Genomic DNA, 24,750 nt, shown 5'->3' on the forward strand with positions numbered 1-24,750 from the left:
CACTCCTCCAGTACTCTGGGCAAGCACTAGACTACTGAGTTAAGAGACACTTCCAGCCCTTGCACTAAATTCTTCAAGAAGCACGAATTCAGTAGGCAATCGGTAGAGAACATTTTACTTTTTTCTTCCTTTCTATCATACCCTTTTAAAAAGTGGCTTTTGTTTTCTTTTACTTTATGTTTATGCAGGTACCCATGGAAACCAGAAGAGTTCTGGATCCTGTGGAGCTAAAGTTATAGGTGGTGCTGGGATTAAACTTAACCACTAAATTTTACTTTTTAAAGAGTATTCTTGGCCACGTAACCTAGCACACAGCCTTACTCTCAGAACTTGGAACAGAGGCAGGGTGCTCTCTGTGAGTTTGAGGCCAGCGGTCTACGTATCCAGGACAGTCGAGGCTTCCTAGTGAGACCTTGTCTCAAAAGCAAACTAATAAAAGTCTCCATTCCCATTTAGAGACTCCACGGCATTAAATCCACTGTAAAAGTAGTGCAGGATTGAGAGGCAAGGCCCAAATCCAATGCAGTCATTTGTGAACCGTCCCACCAAAAATCCTAACCCTAAAAAAATTTTAGGTTTATATCAGGGTTAGAGATGTACTTCAGTACTATACTTGCAAATTACCAAGATATCTTCTGGCATTACTTAAATTTGTTTTTCAGGAAATAACTTTATAGCACACCAAATATTTAAGAATGTGTTTTATTAACTCTAGTAGAGCAGACACGTTGAAAAGCACTGACCAGCAATCTATATTAAGATATTTTCTGTTTTATCTGTGGCTCTAAAATAAATCTTAGGTAATTCTGGTATGTTTTCTTAACTTCAAGAAAAAGTTGGCTAAAATCATGCTGGAGATTTTCCCATGTAGTCCCACTGGCAGCGTGAACACAACTGATGAGTTAAAGGGAGCATGAACTACTATTTCCGCAAAGACCGATCACTGTCAGTGACTTCACTGAGACTCTGAAGGATAGCTAGATCCTTACAGATGAGAACATGAAAGCCAGAAGGCTAGTTCAAATACACAAAACTGTAAACAATCTGGAAACTGGGATTTCCTGGTAACCATAATGTCTTTTTTTTAATGTTCTTTAGATCAAGTTTAGGGGAAAGGGGGTAGACAAACCACATACTTGAATTAACTGTCTCTGTATAATGTTGCATTTAAGGCCAGCTTTGTCTACATTGTGAGTTCCAGGAGAGTCAGAGTTTCAGAATGAAACCCTGTCTCAAGTAACAAAAATACAAATTCCAAAACCAAAATATCCACATTTGCCTGGCATGTGTGAGGGCTCTCACTTCCATGTCTAGCACTACTCCAAAGCTACTCCTCACCCCAAAAGAAAGGAATCAGAGTACAATGAAATTAGCTGGGCAGAGTGGCCCACGCCTGTAATTCCAGCACTGTGGGGGTCAGCCAAGTCCACAAAGTAAGTCCAGGACAGCCAAGGTGAGACAGAGAAATCCTGTCTCAGAAAAAAAAAGTGAAATTTGTCTTTCATTAGTTTTGTACTCTGGTAGACACAGCTGTTCCCTGGTGGCCCAAGAGCTGTATGTACATTCCAAGAGTCATTCTGGAGCACAAACCATTTCAAAATTAAGAAAAGACAGACAGACACACCTAAAATGCCACTTTACTGGTCCTTTCATTTTCAATCTCTTTTCTGTCCTCAAACTTAGTAGCCTTGCTCTTCAGAGCTGATGCCACCTTCTGACATAGTGGACTCCAGTACAGTAGCCACAAAGGAGGGACAAAACCTAGTTCCCCAGGGAAAGTTCAAAGGCTTTGATAAACTTTACAGGAACACGCCAGGTACATACAAGCAACAAGTTACAGTAAGTGAAACAACGTAATAGAGCAGACATCTCGATGTGTGACCTGCATGGAGAGACCACTCTCCTCTCACTCTTGTTACCCATACAACAGCAGGTAACCTCTGACCTGAAACAAACACACATGGCTACGTACTCTGATTTGGTTCTTCAGTTGCTCGGCCTCCTGCCGCAGCTGGTCAAGTTCACTCATCTTCAGGACTCAGTGCTTTCCACACTTCAGAATTCAAGCTCTGCAAAATAAAGATGGCATGAAATGGATAACTGAAAACTTCAGAGCTATGGCCTCATAAAGCGGTGAACTTTCCTGCGGCACTTACCAGACTTTTAAAACCCTCTCTAGAACCGAATTAAAAACATAACCATCATTTTTAATATACTGCTAACAGATTGCTGAAAACATGGTAGACTGAAAAAGAAAACCATCAGCGCCAACAGTGCTGGCACAGTCCACTATTTAGGCAGCTGAAGAAGGAAGATCTTAAGTTCAATGCCACCTGTACCAGAGACCCAGTCTCTAAAAACAAAAATAAATAAATAAATAAATAAATAAATAAATATCACTTAAAAGAGCACAGGCCTTTCTTTTGTGAAAAGATTTTGAGTCTCTCCAAAATAAGAAACAAACAAACAAAGCTGGACAACCAGAATAGCTACTACCTGGAGAAATCAGGAGTATTTTCTTCAGGAAGCAGGACTGAGAAAACTAGTACTGGAAAACTAGTACTTTGAAGCTCTGGGAGTATTCATGAGCCTTGAAGGACATAGGGGTATCCAAAAGTCCTCTATTTCCCCCAAACGCAAGGCTGAAGGGTCCCAGGCAGCTCTGAAATACCTTGACCCTTCTAGGTATGGACTGACTAAGGCTGCTCAAAGTGCTGTGTGGCAATACCCAGTCATGTAAGACAACATCCCCACAGTCAGAGACAAGTGAAACCATCCTGTTATGACTGTTCCACCTGAGCATACAGAAGCTCCCTTGCCAGAACGTGGGCCTTGCATGCGCAAAGCTCTAGATCTGAGCCCAGCCCCAGGACAAATGGGTGTGGTGCCGTTTACCCTAATCCCAGCACTTGGGAGAAAGCAGCAGGACCAGCCACCCTTTAAGGTCACCGCTCGCTATATAGTTTGAGGCCACCCAGGGATGTATGACTTCAAAAATAGTTCAACAAACCTGACTCCCTGGGTTGGGGATAAAGTTCAGTTCGTAGACTGCTGGCCTACAGTGTATGAAGTCCCATGCGTGATGGTGCTCACCTGCACAGAGACCCTGTCTCTAAGAACTAAACCAAATAAAATAAAACAAAGGAGGCGTCTTCCCCAGTGGAAATTATACATAGAAATGCCTGTGTGCCTGTCTGGAACTTATTTCTGTAGCCTATGCTGGCCTTGAACTGATAAGCAAATCTCCTGTCTCAGAATCTCAAGTACTAGAACAGCAGGCCTCATATACTACTATACCTGGTATACAGGATACACTCCAACAAAGATGTTATTAAATCAATCATAACTGTGATCAAAAGCACCATAAAACTGAAGATGTAATTACTTAACCCCATGTGATTTGCTCTCCATGCAAATTACAGAGTATGAGTGTTCTGATGGCATGGTTTATGTGCGCCACATGAATGCTCGGTGCCCCCAGGTCACAAGAAGGCATTGGAGTCCCTGGAACCTGACTCAGATGGTTGTAAGCTGCGAAGTAGGGATTGGGAATCAAACTAGGGTCCTCTGGAAGAGCAGCAAATGCTTTAACCACCCCTCCCCTAAGTCACCTCTCCGGCCCTTTCCCCCACAGTCAACAAAATTTTTGCATAAAAATTAAATAAAGAAGTGCTAGGAGGTGGGAAGTAGGGCACTGGGTTCAATGGTCAATTAATCTAGCTGGAATGGAAACCTCTAGGTCAGTGGTTCTCAACTTTCCTAATGCTGCAACCCTTTAATACAGTTTCTCATATTGTGGTGACTCTTAACTAAAACTATTTTGTTGTTGCTACTTAACTGTAACTTTGCTATTGTTACGAATAATACAAGTATCTGTGTTTTCCAATGATTTTAGGTGAGCCCTGTGAAAGGCTCATTTGACCCCCAAAGGAGGTTTGCCACCCAGAGGTTGAGAACTGCTGCTCTAAGTTCAGTGAGAGAGTTAGAGAACTGGTAAAACACCAGGGCTGGCCTCCATATGCACACAGATGAGTGTGCATGCATAAACACATACACACATTCTGCATGCCCAGAATCTCAGAACTTGGAAGATGCATAGGCAGAAAGACCGCTTTTGAGTCTAAGGCCTCTCTGGTAATACAGTGGGCTCCAGGCTTCCTAGGACTGTGCATCAAGATCCTGTCTCAATTCTTTCTCAAAAGTTAAAGTTAATAATATCAAGTGCTGTGGGCTGGAGAGATGGCTCAGCAGTTAAGAACATGGGCTGCTCTTCCTAAGGACCCAAGTTTAATTCCTAGCACCCATATGGCAGCTCACAACTGTCTGTAACTTCAGTTCCAGAGGATCTGACACTGTCACATACACATACAAGCAGGCAGACCACCAACGTACACAATAATAATAAATCATTAAAAAATATTAAATGCTTAACTAACCGTTGTCCTCTTCTTTGTCCCCTCCCGACCAAGACAGGGTTTTTCTATGTAGCCCTGGCTCTCCCGGAACTCGCTCTGTACACCAAGCTGGCGTCTAACTGAGATCCATCTGCTTCTGCCTCCCCAGTGCTGGGATCACTGTTATTTTCATTAAGAGTAAAACACACCTAGGACAAATCATCTAGATAACCCCCAAATTGTTAAAGTCCTTATACCTTCCTATTTTGCACACCCACACTATAAAATCCCTTCCACTTCAGTGCCTTTGTTGCTAGGCAGGACAAAAAGAAGGGTGAATTCACTAAGTGCTGAGAAAAGTGAGTTTGAGAGTAATCACCAGCATGGTCTACCAAGAGAAAACCACAAGGTGCCGCTCACTGTGCCTCCACAGTCCTAGACCACCGCCTGTCGCAGCTCCCTAGGGTACGCAGCACCACAGCTTGCGAAAGATTTCTGATTACAGTGGTATTCTCATTTTCTGTTGGTGCTCCTCACCCTGCTCCTGCCTTTCCCTTTTTTTTTTTTTTTTTTTTTTGGTTTATTTTTTTCGAGACAGGGTCTCTGTGTGTAGCCCTAGCTGTCCTGGAATCACACTGTAGACTACTGCCCCAGTGCTAGTATTAGAGGCACGTGCCACATGTCTAGCTGCAGTAGTTGTTTTCAAATGTGTTTCTTGAGTGGATTCTTGACTTATTAGCAAAGCTTCACTAAGGGAGAATACCTCAGGCCTCACTGGGTATCTCTGGCACTAGAGAACATTATTTACTTTTGCAGGAAAAGACTGGGCCATTCTGTCTTTAGCACACAAAACCTAAGGACCAAAGCTTAGGAATATTCCTGTATGACAGAACAAAATCCCAAGTGAATAAAAATACAGATGGAAATATGTACTGTCATGTTTGTTCTGTTCATGTTTTACCTTACACAGGATCAAAGCGCAGATCCTCTTGATGGTTTTACAGAGTCAGGATCACTATCCTCCAGGACTCCCTAGTCTATTAAAAGTCACTCAGGCTATAAAGACCTTCTACTCAATCCAGCATTAATCTAAGAAGAAATAGCAGCCAAAGTCATAAGGTGCCCTGAATTAGTCGAACCAGACATAAGCACTAAAGCGTTTACATCTTGAGACTGAAAACAACACACTTACCAGAGTTTTGTAAACAGAGGATCTTTCTGAGCTGCCTAAAAAGCTCCTCAGGCTTGGCAGCCAGCAGCTTTACTCAAAGTCACCTGGATAGCCCATTAGCTTTATAAAGATTCCTCACTGGGTTTCTGATAAATCCATTTTTCTAGTTTTAAGCAATATAGCTGGGTGACTGTCGTGCATTTTTTCTATAGTATCCAATTAAAAGAACGATTTTAGGCTGTATGGGTTAAGTTTCTTGCTCTGTAAGCATGATGACCTGAGTTCAATCCCTAGAATCCACTCGTGTAAAGGTGGGAGGAAAGAGCGACTCCACACAGTCACCTCTGTCTCCCATCCAGAAGAATAGAAAAAGATGGTAACAGCTAGTATTTTTTTCATATTTTATCTATTTCATTGTATACGGATGTGTGTCACAACACATACAACAAGAACAGGGGATAACCCCAAGCCGGTTCTCTCCCGCCACGCAGCATCATCTGCTGTTCCAGTATCACCTCCTCACGGTGTGAGTGGAGTGCAGCACACAAGTAAAAAGAGAATGCCACAATGCTGTTTACGCTACTCTAGTAATAAAAAGGACTGTATGTGTAAGAAACCTTACTTACAGTTAATCACGTTTGCCTTTCTCTTCAGTGTTGTTAGTCCTTTGGCCCTTCTGAAAATCCCACCATCAGGTCTGCCTGCCTGGGCATCTCTTCTCCTCCCGAGCATGTCCCAGGTAAGCTCTGGCTGTGCTGAGGCATCATTTTCCAGCCTAATCCACTAAGACAGGACCTGCTGAGGCCTCATGACTGCCTGTGACCCACATCTGTCTTTAGCTTTCACTCAGAACCACTGTTTAGGAAACTTAAATAATTTAAAAGCATGGGGCTAAAGATATAGCTCAGAAGTAGGGTGCTTGCCCACTACGGGACAAACAAGTTGCTGTGATCTTCTTTAAGTAATGTACAGTATCTTTACATAAAATGTCAGCACGATTAGAACACTTCACATGAGTGCTAGCTATGAGTTGTAAAACTCCACAACTTTGGGACAAAGGTGGTGGCGGCAGCAGAGCCCTGTGAAGGAAGTCATGACAGGGTACCTCAGAGTCCTACTATTAGACAGTCACTAACAATAATACTTGGGTGGAAGGGAGAATCAGCTCCTCCAAGTTGTCCTCTGACTTCTATATGTGGGTGTGCGCGCACACACACACACACTATAATTTAAATTTTTAAAAGGTGTGTATTTTGAAAAATAATTTCAGTTTCTCCAACATATAAATAGGACTTCACTATGGTCTGGGAATAGCATCATCTATAAAGCTCGGTGGTTGGTGATACACACCTTTAATCCTAGTATTTGGGAGACAAGGGCAAGCAAATATGAGGGCAGCCTGGTCTACAGAGTTCCAGGACATCTAAAGCTACACAGTGAAACCTTGCCTCGAAAAACAATCATCTATGTCACTGAGCTAAAACAAAAATTATATGAGCTAATCAGTCTTATACTGCCCCATACCATAAGCCTCTCAGTGATTATATTTCTGAAATGTCCCCTTCAACAGAACTCCAAGGTTAATGGCTGACATTTGAGTAGCAGTCACAATGGCAAAGTACTCTACTGTCCTTGTTTGAGATGCTGTTTTCTTTCCTTTCTTTAGTTTTTCAAGACAGTCTCACTGTATAGCCCGGATGTCCTGGAACTCTCTGTAGACCAGCCTAACCTTGAACTCAGAGATCTGCCTGTCCCTGCCTCCCAAGCACTGGGATTAAAGGCTTGTGCCACCACCCAACTTCCAGATGCTATTTTCAATGGCAAGAATTTCTACAAGATTTAAGGTTATGGTAGTGGCTGGAGAAGTGGGTCAATGCCTTTGATCCCAGCACTCGGGAGGCAAATTCAGGCAGATCTCTTTGAGAATCTGAGGGTAGCCTGGTCTACATAGTGAATTTCAGGCCAACCAGGGCTGCAAAGTAAGAACTGATCTCAATCAGAAAAAGAGGGAGTGTGGCAGAGATATGACCAACTGTGAAGCCAAACCCAAGCGAACAGCACAGCTGAGCAGCTGTAAAGGAAGCAAACTGCCAACACATTTTGTAAGCGTGATAACAGTACTGTTTATGACTTTATGTTTATAGGTACAAAGTATTTAAGAATAAAGTCTCCTCAAAACAAGCAGAAAACACATGAGTGAGGACATCTGTAAGACATAAGATCTGCTATGAGCTAGTGATGATTCTAGTTTGGTGACAGGAAGTCTCCAAGTGGTTTGAGTTTTTGCATGTAGTTCAGTTTTCTATTAATACTCACCTTTTAAATTCAGCGAGGCAGAACACACTTCTAATCTCAGCACTCAAACAGCTAAGGCAGGAGGACTCTGAGAACTGGGTCAGCCTGGGCTATGCACTAATATACTAACTCAAACCTCTTTTCTGACACCCCACCCCCAAATTATTTGTGGACTTTGAATCTTGATTCTTGACTGAAAATCCAAATGTAAGAAAAAAAGAAAAAAGAAAAAAATTCAGATGTACAGTGTTTTTTAAAAGGGAAACTCAGACAGAAGAAACTGTTGTTTTCCTTGTGAAATTTCCCATTTCTTTTACTAGCCCCTCACCCCCAATGAAGTTTGCCTAACATCTTGGCTTGCCTCACACTCCTTTTCTCCAATTTCTCATGCTACATGAAGATCATGGCCAGAGATCAGCATAACTTGAAAAGGTGGTGAGAGAAAATTGTAGCCATTTGCTCTGGCTCATGAACTCAGTGATAGTCACTGCTCTAACCAATCAGTGACGACTTACTCTCAAACACTCTGTCCGAGGTTTTGTCCTCTCAAAACTCACTTGGAGTCAAACAAGTGACAGCATGTCTTCCCCAAAGGGGAGGAATTAAAATGGGCAAGTACTTAGTAACAAAGATGCCTTCTCTGGACATGACTTGCTTTTCACCAAACAGCAAGGGAAGCCCTTAAGTTCCACCCCTTTGCAGTGGAAACAAGTATAGTTGGTTTCCTAATGGCGCTAACTGTCCTAATGGGCTGAGTCCTGAGAAAGGACTAAGCAATGGCTTTTTCCCTCTCTAAGGACAACTTACTTCATTCATCCACAGGGAAACAAGCTCCTGCCATTGGCAAAGTACACTACGGTGAAAGGACAAGTCTCCTGTTCACCAACCATAGAAAAATCAAGAGCTGAAAGCCACGTCATGTCCATCTGCGGAGCTGACTCTATGTGAACTCACACAGAATATGCGATTTCAACGCTCAGATTCCAAACATTTAGAAACGGAAGGTAGGTAGTTCAGTTCACCCCACTGAGGCCCCACGGCCTCAGGACACTCACTCTCAGGACTGTATGGGCTTCATCTCACTCCCCTAACACCAGGGTCAAGTCCTACCAGGCAGTGGCACAAGTAATACAAAACATCTCTCAAGCCTAAACTTATTGAGACCTGAAGCCTTGATAAACACCAAAGGCAAGGACTTTGATACAAAACCAAAAACAACTTTGGCTCTCTCAGCTAGCCTTATCTGCCAACCTCAAGCAATTCTGCCATAAGGTTTCTAAAGCAGATAAAACTGCAGCACCTGGAATGCGTTAAGAACATATCCTTTAGAGGATCAACTACCCTGAAATCAAACTTGGGGCTCCAGGGGGCTAGAGAGATGGCTTAGTAGTTAAGAGAGCTTTACTCCCAGGCGGTGGTAGCATGCACCTTTAATTCCAGCATTCAGGAGGCAGAAGCAGGCAGATTTCTGTCAGTTTAAGGCCAGCCTCTCTTTCTGAAGGGCAAGACACACTCTTTTGACAGACAGACAGATAGACACACACACACACACACACACACACACACACACACACACACACACGAGCACCTGCGTTCAGATCTGAAGCACTCAAGTAGAAAGCTGTTTGGCTACCTATAATTCCAGTGCTGGAGAACCACAGACAAATAAATTTGAAACTTATTTGCCAGCCAGCCAAGTGTAATTAGTGAGCCCCAGATTTAGTGAAAGACTCTGTTTCAAAGAACTAGAATGGAGAGTCTGGGAGATGCTTCGGACATTAAGAGCAGAAGACCAGACTTTAATTCAGCTTTGAGGCTATCTGAACTCTCTGGTCTCTGAGGGCACCTGTACTCACATACAAATACAAGGGACTAACAACTGTTTGTTAACTCCAGTTCCAGAGGATTTAATGTCATCTCTGGCCTCTAGAGACACTTCATCCATGTAGTAGTATCAGACACTCTTATGTAGGCGAAATAGCCATACACCTAAAATAAATAAATCTTTTTTATGGATAGAGAGATGACTGCTCTCCCAGAAGACACCGGCATGGAGTACACCTTCAATCCCAGCACTCAGGAAGGCAGAGGCAGGCAGATCTCTGTGAGTTCAAGTCCAGACTAGTCTACACAGTGAGTTCTGTCTAGGACAGCCAGAACTACATAGTGAAACCCTCTCAAAATGACCCCTCCCCAGGGTGGGGGACACAAAAACTGATGAGTATCAATTATACATGTGAAGTTACCTTAGTTCAGAAGTGTTTCTGGTCTGGTTTCCCACACATGTAAGTCTATCTGTAACAACAGAAAAGGTTGTTTCCATCAAATCAGGACTGTGCTAAACAGCTACATGAGCTGCATTTCAGGAAGAGCACATAAATCACCCTCTACTACTTTCTCCCCCCAAAACTACTTTCCTCATTACACCACTTAATATTTTTAGCATTAAAAAAATAAAGAAATGGCTGGGTAAGAGTGGTGCATGTTTTTAATCCCAGCACTTGGGAGGCAGAAGCAGGCAGATCTCTGTGAGATCCACAACAGCCAGGGCAACACAGAGAAACCCTGTCTCAAAAAAATCAGTAAGTGCTGAGACCATGGGCTGAGGCACTGCTGCCAGTCTATTACGTCTCTTAGTGACTAATTAGGAATTGTTAGGAAGCATATGGGCTTAAAACTTTCTCCAATCTCTTTAATACTCAAAATAAATTACTTTTTAAGAAAAAAAGTAATGAAGTAAATGAATGAATGAACAGAGACCAAGCATGATGGTGTATGCCTTTAATTAAAACAGCGTTCAGATTTGCGTTCAAGGTCAGCCTGGTCAACATAATGAGACCCTGTCTCTAAATAAAGTGGCAATCACAAAAACACTGAACAAAACAGAAAAACAGAGCTGGCAAGATGGCTCAGTGGGTAAAGAAACTTGCTACCAAGCCTAATGACCTTGAGTTCAATACCTAGAAGTCACATCAGGTAGGAGAGAACCAACTCCCAAAAGTTGTCGTGGCTGACCTACCTACCTACCTACACACACACACACACACACACACACAGAGAGAGAGAGAGAGAGAGAGAGAGAGAAAGAGAGAGAGAGCGCTATGTACATAGTAGATAATTCTATTTATGACACACCAAATTAGGCAAATTCATAGACACAGGAGTTGTCCAGGGCCATGTATGAAAAGTGAAATTTTACTGTGTGCAGGGCTTCCTTTTGGAGTGACAAAAATATAGAGTTAGGTAGGGAGGTAGTTGCACAATATTGTAGATATACTAAGTGCTACTGAATCATTCTCTTTAAAATGCCTTAATTTTCTATTATGTGAATTCCACCCCAAAAAAGAAAATGTAGGTGTTGAAAGGGAAGTGGGGGGAACACAAGTTAATCAGTAAAAGCAAGCTACATCCACCTCCACAAATCCTCTCTGAAAAGGTCCCATAGGTACATGCCTGAGGAACCATCAAATTCTCTTAGTCTGAAGAAGGGTCTCAACCTAGCACCCTGATGTTTATTTACTTTTTTAAAATTTTATTTATTTTTTCAAAGACAAGTTTTCTCTGTGTAGCAGCCCTGGCTGTCCTGGACTTCTGTAGGGCAGGCTGGCAGAACTCACATCTGCCTGCCTCTGCATGTTTCGGGTTTTTTGTTGTTGTTTAATTTTTGAGGGTTTGTTTTTGTTTTTGAGACAGGGTTTCACTGTGTAGCTGTCTGGCCTGGAATAGACTTTACATAGACCAGCCTGCCCCTGCCTCCTGAGTGCAGGGATTAAAGGTGTGGCCACCATATCCATCTTACCCTGGTTTAAGGTAAAGCTATTCTCTGGTGAGTTGTTCAGCAACTGGCAAGCGTAGAGCCCAGCTTCTAATGTCTGTTACAACAGCCCCACTAGCCCCACTGCAGCCCTCGGTAAGAATTCCTCTACAGCCAGGAGGTGGTGCATGTCTTTGATCCCAGCACTAAGAAGGCAGAGGCAGGCAGGTCTCTGTGAGTTTGAGGCCAGTCTGGTCTACAGAATGAGGACCAGGGACAGCCAGGGCTACACAGAGAAACCCTGTCTCAACCCCCCCCCCCATACAAAAAGTATTCCTTTCTAAAGTAAAAGCCATAATTATCCCAATCTCTATACAAAAATCTTCCTAGGCATTTTTTCATAGTAAGAGATAAAGGGATCAATCACAATGTGTTCTATCTGAAACACTCAGGAGTTCCTGGGGATTCAAGCTCTCTTTCTTTCAGAATACACCAGGTAACCATCATGACACAAGGTGGCTACTGTGTACAAACGCCAATCCTGTGGACATGCTACCCTACAGTGGAGAAAGATGCTGCTTAGCTGTCTCAGTTGCTCAGCCTGAGTTCATCAAAGTTGTTTGGACTTACTTGTGGTTAAAATCAGAACTCAGGGCAAGACTCCCAGTCCTACAGAAAGGTAAGGGCAAAGTGAAAATACCACCCTTAAAAACAAACAAACAAACAAACAACAAAAAAAGTGGAAAACCAGAATTTAATAAAATCAAAGCCAATACCCACATGCTTCCACACAGTTACACTATCTAGTCCAAGGTACAGTGGAAAAGTGGGGCACATAACAGATGTCTAGGTGCTGACAATATTGACAGTCTAATTATGCTGCCCCGTTCATAGGAACCTCCATAGAACCTAGGAGCCAAAGCGCCCGCCAGGCAGGAAGGCAGGAAAAAGTCCACTCTCAGCAAAGGGAGGGTGTATGGAGACTGATATAATGGCAGGACAATACTACTGACACATATGTGTCAAAGCCAGGTGGCATGAACACACAATGAGACACCTTTCTTTTTGAGAAAGTAGCCCACTATAGAAAATAGAAGTAAAAGGTATAAATTTCAAAGGTTAAAATGGTTGAAGTGTGGTTCAGGAGTACATGTTTTGCATACATAAAGCCCTGGGTTCCATCTTTAGCACAAAAAAAAAATTATAAAATCATTTTTAGTTAAAATTTAAATAGGCAACAGTCAAATTCAAAGATCAAACTAAGAGAAGACACTAGGTAACACCGACTACTCTTACAGATAAGAGTAAATACAAATTTGTCACCAACTGTACAAAGAAACTCAACAACAGAACTTTTAAAGTATTCTGATAATCATCTCCTGGACAAAACAGCTATTCAGACAAGCAGCACCCTGCTATGAATATACATCTGGCTTCTGTGGATGAAGCTGTCTAAGCATGCTGCACAGCGCAAACCTTCCAGACTACCCCTTCTCGTGAGTAGAAATGACCAGCATGTGTCCAACCCACAGCCCCTTCCTTTCTGACATGGTCTAGGGCTGTCTCTTAAATGCTGGTATTTGATATACAAATGACACTTCAACCTTTATTTTAAAAGAATTTATTATCCACCCCCTCCCCCAAACTTCCATTTATTCAAGAAATACTTTTGAGCAGAGCATGGTGGCATATGCCTTTAATCCCAGCAGAGGCAAGCTGATCCTAGTTGGAGGCCAGCCTGGTCTACTGAGCAAGTTTCAGGACAGCCAGGCCTACACAGAGAAACCTGCCTCAGAAACACTGATCTCCAAAAAGGGAAGAAATACTTTTCAACGCCTGTAATGTAAAAGGTAATAATGTAAATAATGTAATAGAAAAGTATAGTAGTTTTAAACAAGTAGAATATTCAACATCTTTTTGTTCTTCTTTTTTTAGTTTCACTGTATAGCCCCAGGACTCTGTAGACTAGGCTGACCTCAAACTCAGAGATCCACCTGCCTCTGCCTCCCAAATGGTGGGACTAAAGTCCTGTGCCAACCCCTTTCCCAAGCTAACATCATTAATTCCTGCATTTGGGAGACAGAGGAAGGTCTCTAAGCTTGATGCCAGCCTGGTCTACATATTAAGTTCCTGACCAGCCAGGGCTACACAAAGAAACCATGTCTCAAAACAAAACAAACAAACAAAAAGAATATTCAACAAATTTTCTACCAAAGAATCAGTCATAAGAATCTGTCAAGAAGCAGGCTGAATACAAGGAAATCAAGCTATAAAAACAGTCCAAGTTACTTGTCAATGAGGCATGAGGTAAAACACACAAACCCTATTAACAAGAATAAGAGCATGGCCAGGAGTGGTTGTGAATGCATGTAATCCCAACACTTGAGGAGGCAGAGGCAGCTGGATTGCTTTGACTTCGAGGTCAGCAGGGCCTACAAAGTCCAGGACAGCCAAGGCTGCACAGAAAAACTCTCGCAGTCTAGAACTCCTCCCACCCCATGTCAAATTCTCACTGCATGCTTGGCATATCGTGATAGCCCAGTAGTTGGCTAGCAGGGGGCTTTTTACTTTCATGAACTTTTTTGCTTTGTACCAATCCTATCTAATGCAGCATGGTGGCATATGGGGAGAAAAGATACTAAACAGGTGACAACAGTAGTTTTTCTTTTAAGAACTAAAGCAGCATACACTGGACCTCCCAAAGGTAGGATAGGTACATGGGCAGATGAGCTGACACGTTAAGTTCCTATGTCTTAACTAGATAAACATACTGTCCTATTTTTTTTCCCATCTCAAATTGTTTAAAAGAAAAATGCTGAATATTAATTACATTTTTTAAGGAAATGGTTAAATTTAGAAGCAAAAAAATTAAACAGCTCCTGATGCCTTCTCCAATTTCTCCCAACCCTCAGTATTTACCTGGTCTAACTAAGGCTCTTATAGGAAAAAGGGAGACAAGGATTCTGACAGGCCCCAGGATAGGAAGCACTCACAGGAAACAGAAATAAAAGCTAGGGGGATAGAAAGACAGCTCAGCAGTTAAGAGCACTTGATGCTCTTGCAAAGGCTCCAAGGATCTAAGTTCAGTTCTCAGCACCCACATCAAACGGCCTATAATCAACCTTCTGTAACTCTAGTTCCTAGGGGCTCCAACACCCTCTTTTGGTCTTAGTAGGCACTAGGAATGTGCATAGTGCACATATATAGGCACTCACACACACACAGTACACATAAAAATAAAATAAAATAAACCGAATGAAAGGAAACAAGGAAAAAGAAAGAGGAGACAGGCTGCACAGAGCTCTATCACTTCTGAAAACCGTATTTCAAGTCTTTCCATTGTCCTCTGTATTAACTGAACAATGGTATCTGGTCCACTGTCCAATAAGGCCTATCATTCTCCATACAACCACGGCCAACTAGCAGTCTGTCTCTAAGAGAGGTCTGTGCTAGCTCATTTCAGGGCAGGCACTGGAATGGAAAGGGTAACTAGGAAGGAGGCACAAGTAGGCCAAGCAACCGTGGGGTCCTGCAACATAGGATGTAAGTTACGTAAGCATTCATCTTTCTGTTCTGCACCATCTAACTAGAGAAATGAGTCATAAAGCACCATAGATTCAAAACATATCATCAGGTAATAATGCAATTCTCCAAACAAATAAGAGCGGCTTCTAAGCCATTAGTGGCACATACCTTCAGCTGAGGTCCTAGCTGGAAGGATCACAGCACAGCAAGATCAAGGCCAGCTTAGCCTACACGGTGAGACTCTTGTCTCAAACACAAATAAAAGAAAGCCTCTGAAAATAAGTACTGTATACCCACTTTAATATTCCTCTAACAGATCACAGTGCCACTGTTTTATTAGCTTATTGTATCTAAAGCAGGAGGAGGTGGGCCTGAGGTAGAAGACTGAACACCTAAGGCCTGCTTAGGGTACACAGGCTCTTTTCCAAAAAGAGGATGGGAAGACATGGCCAGATACAAGGTCATCTCCTAAGTACTGTTATTACCCTAACAGAAGATGTTTTTAATTATTTATGTTTGTGAGTGTTTTGCCCACATGTATGTGTGTCTCTTGCTCACAAAAGCCATAAGAAACCTACAATCCACTAGGACTTGAGTACTGGGAATCAAAACCAGGTTGTCTAGAAGAGCAGCTAGTGCTCTCAACTGCTAAGCCATCCTTCCAGGCCCTGTAACCTTTTTTTTTCCAGTTCACATGTCAGTAAAACCACAAACAAATGGAATTGTGTTGCTGCCCTTGCAATATACTCAATAAACTTACTTCTGAGCTGGGGAAATAGCTTAATGAGTAAGAGACTTGCTACCCAGCCTGGCGGTCTGAGTTTGATCCCTGGAATCCACATAATGGGAGGAGAGAACCAACTCTTGTAAACTGTTCTCTGACCTACAAGCATAGTGGTATACTTTGTAGGCAGACTCACAAACAAATGTTTAAAATAAAACAAGCAAACAAAAAGCCAGGTGTGGTAGTCCATGCCTTTAAATCCAGCACTCAGGAAGCAGAGGCCAGTGAATCTCTTGAGTACAAGGCAGGTTTGGACTACAGATTGAGTTCCAGGCCAGTTAATGACAGTAACACCTTGCCTCAAAACATACCCCTCCACGGCCTCACACTCACACCAATAACCTTAGTTCCCCAACTAAACGTTGTTGTTGAGAACGTTGAACACACTCAGCACTGAGAAGCAATGTGGGAGGCTGGAGTAACGGACAAGAGAGGAGGGAGCACCGCACTCCACACCAGCTACACACCCTCCTTATGAAGTCACACCAACCACCAGTCCTGATGGCAGCTTTAATAAAAAAGCTGGCATCGCATAAGCTTCAGCATGGCACAGGAAATGTGGTGAATGGAGCTTAATCTGATTCTCAAATTTGGGAAGCTATACAGTCCACTAATGAAGAATGAATAAAATTAGTTTTCCACAACTCATGAGTATTACTTTTCAACTGGTCACCGAGTTGGTTAGAAATCATTGCTCAGGTTGGATCTTACAACCAATTACAGGAGATTTAAAGATATGTTGGGGCCAGAGCACCAGGGACTCTGAGACAGTATCGTCATGAATTTAGGAACCTTTCCATCAAATCCCAAACCCAGGTCTCAGAGATAAATAGCCAACATGGCTAAGAACAAGGTAGGGAAGGATACAATGGAAAGAAAAATAAGGACAAATGGGGGAAGAAGATGAAGTGAGCCAAAGAGGAGGAGGAAAAAGGACCCCACAGACCTGGCCCATCTCCTTTTCCTTCTTTTTGGCTGAGGACAGTAAAGCTGGAAACATGTCATATACTTATGAGGACAGGGATGAGCTTTCTAATTAACAAAGCCCAGCAGGGCCTGCTGATTGAAAGGTCCTTCCTAGGGAAAGTAGAACTAGGGATGGGGGAATGAAGGGCAAGAAAAATGAAGAGACACAAGGGAGAGACAGAAGCAGTAGCCAAGTATAGCAGACCTTCCAAGCACTAAGAACATCACTGAAGACACTCACCAGAGAAGCACAGGCATATTCATGTGGTTTTTTGCTTATAATGCAAAGCCCTGGATCACACTGTAAAGGAGCTCAGTCAGAGTTACTGGTTCCTTCTACAAGACTACTGTCCTGTGTTCTTAAAAATGCCAAAGTAAGAACAAACAAACTTGTAAACAAAACACATACCTAGTATGGAATTTACTGATTTTAACTGAACTGCAGTTATATAAACACAGGTTTGTAACAAAAAATACACACAGGCAGGAAGATTCCAAGTTCGACGCTAGCATGACTATATATACAGCAAGATCAGTGTCTCAACATACACATATATTCCTTGGTAGCAAGGAGGAAAATTCATGTAAATTTTTATTGTTTCATGACATAATCACATTTTGAAGAGGGTTTGATTTATTTTTGTCGATTTGGGGGGGGGTATAAGGATTATTAGTCCAGGCTGGCTTTAAACTCATCCTACCTCAGCCTTAGAACTAGAGGACAAAGAATCCCGGTGCCTAGTGGAGAATCTGCTCGCCTACCACAGAGAACATAGTCTACTGCTGATTACTGGGATAGAAGCAGCAGGGGTTGAGAGGCCTGACGGATGCATACCCTTCCCAAGCTCATCAGGAGACTTTACCAAAGCTTAGATGGGAATTCTTAGCTTCTCCCATTTATTGCCCAAGAGTATAAATACTTCACTTTTTTGGAAGTAGAACTAGTAAGTCTAGAAAAAGAAACTAAGAGAGCTCAGTGGAGTAGCCAGGAATCACCCCTTTGGAGACTTCCACAAACACCACCAGGAATCAAAGTGACAGAATTCTAACCATACTGAGCGGAGTACACACAAAGCTGCCAAACAGATAAGAGAAGGAAAGTCAAAACTTCACTCAAGGGCTACAGAGCTGGCTCAGAGGTTAAGAGCACTGGCTGCTCTTTCAGAGGTCCTTGGTTCAATTCCCAGCAACCACACAGTGGGGCTCGCAACATGAGATCTTGTGTCCTCTTCTGGCATGCAGGTCTACAAACAGGCAAAAACCACTATACATAATAAATAAATAAATCTTTAAAAAAAAAATAGCTTCACTCAAAATGGCCCTTTCTCACACCTAGTCCCAGGGAGCTGGGGCCAGCAGGAGGCGGGGTTAGCCTACATGTTGAACAGCATTCCAAGAGTCTCTCCCTTAATTAAAACACAGCCTGGGGCAAGAAGCAATGGCTACTCTTCAGAAGACCTATGCTTGGCTTCTGTCTGGCATCCTCTCTTGGCACAAGTGGGCACTGTACTCAAGTGTCACATTCACATATATGTAAAATAAATCTGAAAAACAAAACAGACAACTTGCAGCTGGGTATACACTTGGGAAGGAGAGTCAGGGAGATCAGTTCTATATCAGACTTGTCCTCAAAGCAAGTTCAGGCCAGCCTGGGCCATAAGAGACCAAGTCTCAAAAAGTAAAACAAACAAACAAAAATTAAACAAACAACAACAGATGGGCAAAACTGCCACATGTCTACAATTTTAGCCCTTAGGAAGTTTAGGTCCGTCCGTCCCCCACCTCCAAGGTCAGTCAGGCTAGGTAACTTAGCAAGACCTTGTCTCACAAATAAAATAAAAAATTTAGAAACAGGGTACCTGGGTACAGAGTTAGGCTTGTTACCCAGGCCTGACTTCTGTGCTGGGATGAGACTAAGAAAAAGATCTGTGGACAAATCTTGGGCCTTACATGGTATTAACGCTCTCCTACAGGGCTGATGGACCTCAGCATGCACAAGTCCTCCATTCAGCCCACAGCATCACACAAGCAAGGTGCAGTGGGCCACATCTGTAACATAAGCACATCAGAGTAAAGGCAGAACCAGTTCAAAGCCATCCTTTGATTAGATTAGATTAGAATAACTATGACTCTCTGGGAGGCAGAGGCAGGCAGATCTCTGAGTTCAAGGCCAGCCTGGCCTACAAACTGAGTCCAGGACAGCCAAGGCTACACAGAGAAACCCTGTCTCAAAACAAACAAACAAACAAACAAACAAACAAACAAACAAACAGAATACCTATGAACCTATCTCAAAAAAATTTAAGCTATACATAATTGTAGCTCATAGAGCTGCTTTGTTTTTTGTTCTGCTGGCTATTCACAGACAGCCTTGAACTCCAGAGCCTCTTAGGCACCTCTGCTTCTCTGCTGATTACAAGGGCATGCTCCCAGAGCTAGTGTACAACAAGTCTTTAAGAGTTCTGATTAGGGCTGAAGAGATGGCTCAGGGGTTAAGAATACTCGTTCTTTCAAAAGGTCCTGAGTTCAATTCCCAGAAACCACATGGTGGCTCATAACCATCTATAGTAAGATCTTGTGTGCAGGCAGAATGTTGTATAAATAATAAATAAATCTTAAAAAAAAAAAAAAAAAGGAGTTCTGATTACCTTAAAAAACACAAATAATTCACTGTTCAGGATGCTGAGAGGAGTATTAGGTGAACCCAAGGGCTCAGGACCAGCCTAGGCAACAAAGAAAGAGCCTTTCATAAAACAAAGCCATCACAGGAGCTGTAGAAAAACCTAACAATGAAAACAGTGACATTAGACCAACTCCCTCTCTTAAGAACCTAAAACGGGGGCTGGAGAGTGGCTCAGAGGGTAAGAGCACCGGCTGCTCTTCCAAAGGTCCTGAGTTCAATTCCCAGCAACCACATGATGGCTCATAACCATCAATAATGAGGTCTGGTGCCCTCTTCTGATGTGCAGGTGTACATGCAGGCAGAATACAGAAACATAACAAAAAAAAAAAAAAAAAAAAAACAAACCCAAAAAGAAGAAAAATACCAACCCTGTAAGTTTTACTTAAAAAAAAAAAAAAGCTGGTTACAAAAGAGCACATGAGAAGACTCAGGCTGGGCCAGTCTACGGCTCCACACTTCATCTAGCCACTCATTAACCTAAATTACTGACTTCTACAATAAAAGCCAAAGCAGAAATTTACCATAAAGCATTGTAAAGTTAAACATTCAGACCAAAAAGTATAATTACAGCAGAACTCTCAGACCTCCACAGGAAAGGGAGGTGCAGAAGCCCAGGTGCACAGTCCTTGCCCTCTCTGACTGAATCCCAGCACCTTCTGCTACATAATTAACAGCCAGGACAGAGGAATCCCCTTGTCTGATAAGTTATTCATCCTGTGGCCGGTTCCTCTTTTTTGCTGCTTGTTACAGATGACCCAATTAGCCTCCAACTGCCCACTGCAAAAACATCTGATTTTTCCCCCCAGTTTTTCAAGATAGGGTTTCTCTGCTTAGGCCTGGCTGTCCTAGAACTAGCTCTGTAGACCAGACTGCCTGACCTTGAACTCAGAGATTCACCTGCCTCTGCTTCCAGAGTGTCAGGATTAAAGGTGTACACCACCATCACCCAGCAAGATATCTGATTTTTATGACTGGCTGATATATACACTCATTTCTTATTTTGTATTTTATTTTATTTATTTATTACTTTACTTTATTTTATTTTATTTTATTTTATTTTATTTTATTTTATTTTATTTTATTTTATTTTATTTTGAGGTAGGATCTCCCTGTGTTGCCCTAGCTGGCCTGGAGCTCACTCTGCAGACCAGGCCTGCCCCTGCTTCTTGGGTGCTGATGTTGAAGACATGTGCCACCACATCCAGCTAGAAGCTCTTATTAAGCAAGACATAACACAGAAATAGGGAAAGAGGACTGGAGGTATAGTTTTAGCATTGTCCAACATAGGACAGACCCTGAGTTCCATCTCCAAGACTACCAATTTTGAAAGAAAATAAATACATGGGAGATCGTAAGTTAGAAACACACAAAAAGGTGACTCAAAGGATGAAGCACTCCATACCTAGACTTGAGCGGCATCTGCCAAAACTCAAGTCCACCCAAAACTGTGTAATCTGGCAAACTAAAACAAAGTCACGCTGAATTAGGGTGGGCCTTTACCCAAATCACTGTGTCCTTCTAGGGAAAGCAGTTACACAGAGAGAAGGCCCTAGGAACAGGGTGCGGAGAACTGAAGTGATGCAGCAACAAACATAAGGGTAAAAAGGAGAGCTGCTCTACAGTGAAGCATTATATGTCTAACAGTACTCTCCATGGCGTCTGCAGAAGGAGCACATCTCTGCCTGCACCCTGATTTCAGACTTCTATCCTCCAGAACTATGAGAAGAGATTTGTGGTTGTTTGTTACAACAGAACTCAAGGCCCAGCAGGGCCCAGGGAAGCATCTCATGAAAGGAAGGAAAAGGAGTAAGACACTCCAATAATGTCCACTAAGGCTGACATTTTATTTACCTGTTTGTTTGTTTGTTTGTTTGTTTGTTTAAAACTTTGAGACACAGTCTCTCTATGTAGCACTGGCCGTTCTGGAACTCCTTATTTAGATTAGTCTGGACTTGAACTCCAAGATCTTGCCTCTGCCTCCCCAGTGCTGGAATCAAAGATAGGCACCACCAGGCCTGGTGCCCCAACTCATTTAATCCTCACCATACCCACGAGATGAGAAAAGTGATGTAGAGTGGAAAGAACAAGATGTCCAACAGACAGACAAATTAACTACAAGGAAAAAAGCACAGCTGGCTGGAAGTGGTAGCACAAGCTTTCAACCCCAGCACCGGGGAACAGTGGACAGACTCTTGGTAAATTCAAGCCCAGCTAGGGCTACATGGTGGGGCTCCGTCTCAAAAACATGAACATCAATAAAAAAAAAAAAAAAAAAAAAGGAAGAAAGAAGACACCTCGCAATAATGTTGTTGCTTTTCCATCCAGAGACAGCAACATTCATAAAAAATTTCATAAAATAAAAGGGCCGGGCACAATGGTGCATGCCTTTAATCTCAGCACTTGGGAAGGCAGGGACAAGCACATCGCTGAATTTGAGGGCAGCCTGGTTTTCAAAGCAAGTCCAGGACAGCCAAACCTACACAGAAGGAAAAAAAAAAATCTTGTAATAATACCTGAAGGTGGCAAACACTCTGGTCTTGAAATGAACTAAAAAAAAAGTCACAATCGAGTGACCTATGACTAAGTTTACCAATGGTTCCATCAACAACGGGCCAATTACCTAATCTCTCTGCTGGCCTGCACATCTCTGAAGGGGGGGCTACATCTGTGGATTACACATGAATACCGGTTTTTTACTCAACATTCAGCAACACCCAATAAACACAACCTACAAAACTGACCACAGGGAATGTCAGACAAAGGATCAAAGAGCCAAGGAGTAAAGAAATTTATTTCTACATGGAAAATCAGCTAGCTCCTTTTGCAAGGCCCTGAAGGTACATCTCACTGAAGATCTCCCTCTGTAGCCACCACTCAAGCACAGCAAACACCTGAGCTTCTCATCACTGTAGGTCCTCAGGCGTCTCCTCCACTGCGGCAAGCTCCATCTATTCCCCACTCTTCACCAGGAGTATCACTTTTGAGTACCCCTTGTACTGTCAGAAGACTCCCATGGACTGTGGCTCTCTTCTCCGGTTTTCTGTGAGCTACTGTTCTCTGCTCATCATTTGCTGCTGTCTTCATGCCTACTCAAAGGACAGACTTCATAGAAACACTAGTTTCCACCCCTGGAAGAAGCAGCACTGCCATGCTGGACATGAGACTAAGGACAAGACATTAGACCAGAGTGCCAGACTACAAGCAAAGGACCTCCAGTGTCTGTATTTGCAGCTCAGGATCTCTTTCCATTCTCAATCATTCAGGATCCCAGGAGCTTTGGTAGATTAACTCGAATCTACAATATTAAGAAATTAAGTTTAAGATTTAATTTTTTATTAACGTGAAGGAGTGAGGAGCTCCTGGAGGTCAGACGACAACTTGCGTTGAGTCAGCTGTCTTCTATGTTAAGTCCCAGGGATTAAGCTCAGGTTATCAGGCTTAAATGCAAAACTCTATCCACTATGCCATCCTTGTAGCCCAAGACTGCAAAGTTTTAAACATTAATTCAGAAGCTAGGGAGATATTTCAGTGGGTAAATGGTTACATCAAATCATTTTACTCCAGTGAATATGAGGAATTGAGTCTGAATCCCCAGAACCTACATAAAAAGCAAAATGTGGCAGCCCGTGCCAGTAACCCCGGTATTGAGAGTGAAGTGGAGCTGGGGATAGGAGAGCGGATGATCCCACAGGCCTACTGGGCTCCACTGTCAGTCAAAAACTCTTGTCTCAAAAACTGAGGAAGGTCTAGAGATAGCTTAGTGGTTAGGAACACATATCACTCTTCCAGATGACCCAAGTTAGGCTCCCAGCACCCCCACTGGGCAGCTCACCAATGCCTGTAACTCCAGCTCCAGGGTATCTGCCACATTCTTCTGACCTTTCTAAGGGTATCCACATATGTGTACAAATCGTCTTGTAGAAGACGATTAATATTTACTACAACACACACATAATTAAAATAGATAAAAAATAAAGTATTTAAGTTCCACTAAAATACACAACTAATGAGAGCATTAGATACCCAAGTCAACTCCAGCCTCCACACATGCATGTAGGAGCATCCCCAAATGTTCACCATACACATCACAAAGCCTGCTCCCCCAAAATGTATGCACTTGGAAAACATGTTAACAACAACAACAACAAAAACCCAACAAACAAACAGAGGACCCAATACCTTCCTCTGGCTTCAAATGGAACCCACATAGAACCCACATAGGTGGTACTCAAAGACACATAAATTTTTTTAAAAAGTCAGGCATAGTAGCCCACACCTTTAATGCCAGCACTCGTGTCTACAGAGTTTCAGAACAGCAGGACTACACATGGAAACACTGTCTTGAAAAATAAAAACAATTAAAAGGAGGGGAAGGGAAACAGCCCTCACAGGTTGCTGGGAAAGGATTTTTACAGTCTTGTGAAATAAATACTCTTTGAGATTGCCTGCAGTGGTGGGATGGAGTGTGGGTCCCCGGGAGCGAACACTGCCACAGGGCTGTCCTGTCAGCGCAAACGGTCAATTTCTTCTTCTTTTCTAATCATTCGTGTGCAAGTGTGTGTGTACACATGCACTTTACTAGCTCGTTCACTCCTTCCACTTTGTGGTTTTTTAAACAATTTTTAATTATTATGGGTTGTACATGAAACCCAAACTTGTTTTCGAGACAAGTCATCTTTTATTTGTGGCTAGTTTCTTAAAGAGTAGTTCTAACTCGGAATCTAAAAATGACAATTTTTCAAATGGTTACATCAAATCATTTTACTCCAGTTTATGCTCTGAATGGATCTTTTGTCCATCAGTGGGTTCATAGCATCATATACAGGTCATTTGGGAAATGAAAGTTCAGATATAAAGAGACATTTCAAATGACGACAATGCTTTATTTTATAGTTAACAAAAACCATTTCACTAGCACTATCCTCAATCTCCTAAGCAAAGTACACTGTCCTCAGGACTAAGGATGCACCTTCGTGGCAAAACATTGGCCTAGCATACATGAATGAGGCCTATGGTTTCATCCCTGGAAAACACACAACCCACCTATTTAACTACTGGATAGTCTGTCATCCCTGCAGAAACAATAATGCCAATTTTTGTTTGAAAACTTCTATTTTTAAAAAAACATTTTATGTCCAAGTGGTGGTGGACACATGCCTTTAGTTCCAGCACTCATGA

The 24,750-nt window shown here is 42.5% G+C and overlaps 1 protein-coding gene across 5 annotated transcripts in view; it reads right to left on the minus strand.

Moving 5' to 3' along the window:
• Gnb1 (G protein subunit beta 1) overlaps positions 1–24,750 on the minus strand; it is a 57,965-nt gene that overhangs the window by 25,254 nt on the left and 7,961 nt on the right. For 3 of the 5 annotated variants that reach the window (XM_055615128.1, XM_055615125.1, XM_055615127.1), the window contains exons 2-3: positions 10,107–10,155; positions 1,973–2,069 (exon numbers count right to left, since the gene is read on the minus strand). In XM_055615128.1, the coding sequence (XP_055471103.1) occupies positions 1,973–2,029 (57 nt within the window). In that variant the 5' untranslated portion in view covers positions 2,030–2,069; positions 10,107–10,155. The remainder of the gene's footprint in view (positions 1–1,972; positions 2,070–10,106; positions 10,156–24,750) is intronic. The other 2 variants (XM_055615129.1, XM_055615126.1) reach the window with 1 other exon arrangement.

This window comes from Psammomys obesus, unplaced genomic scaffold (assembly GCF_907164565.1).
Source record: "Psammomys obesus unplaced genomic scaffold, mPsaObe1.curated_primary_1811, whole genome shotgun sequence".
In the NCBI taxonomy this organism is placed as follows: Eukaryota; Metazoa; Chordata; class Mammalia; order Rodentia; family Muridae; genus Psammomys; species Psammomys obesus.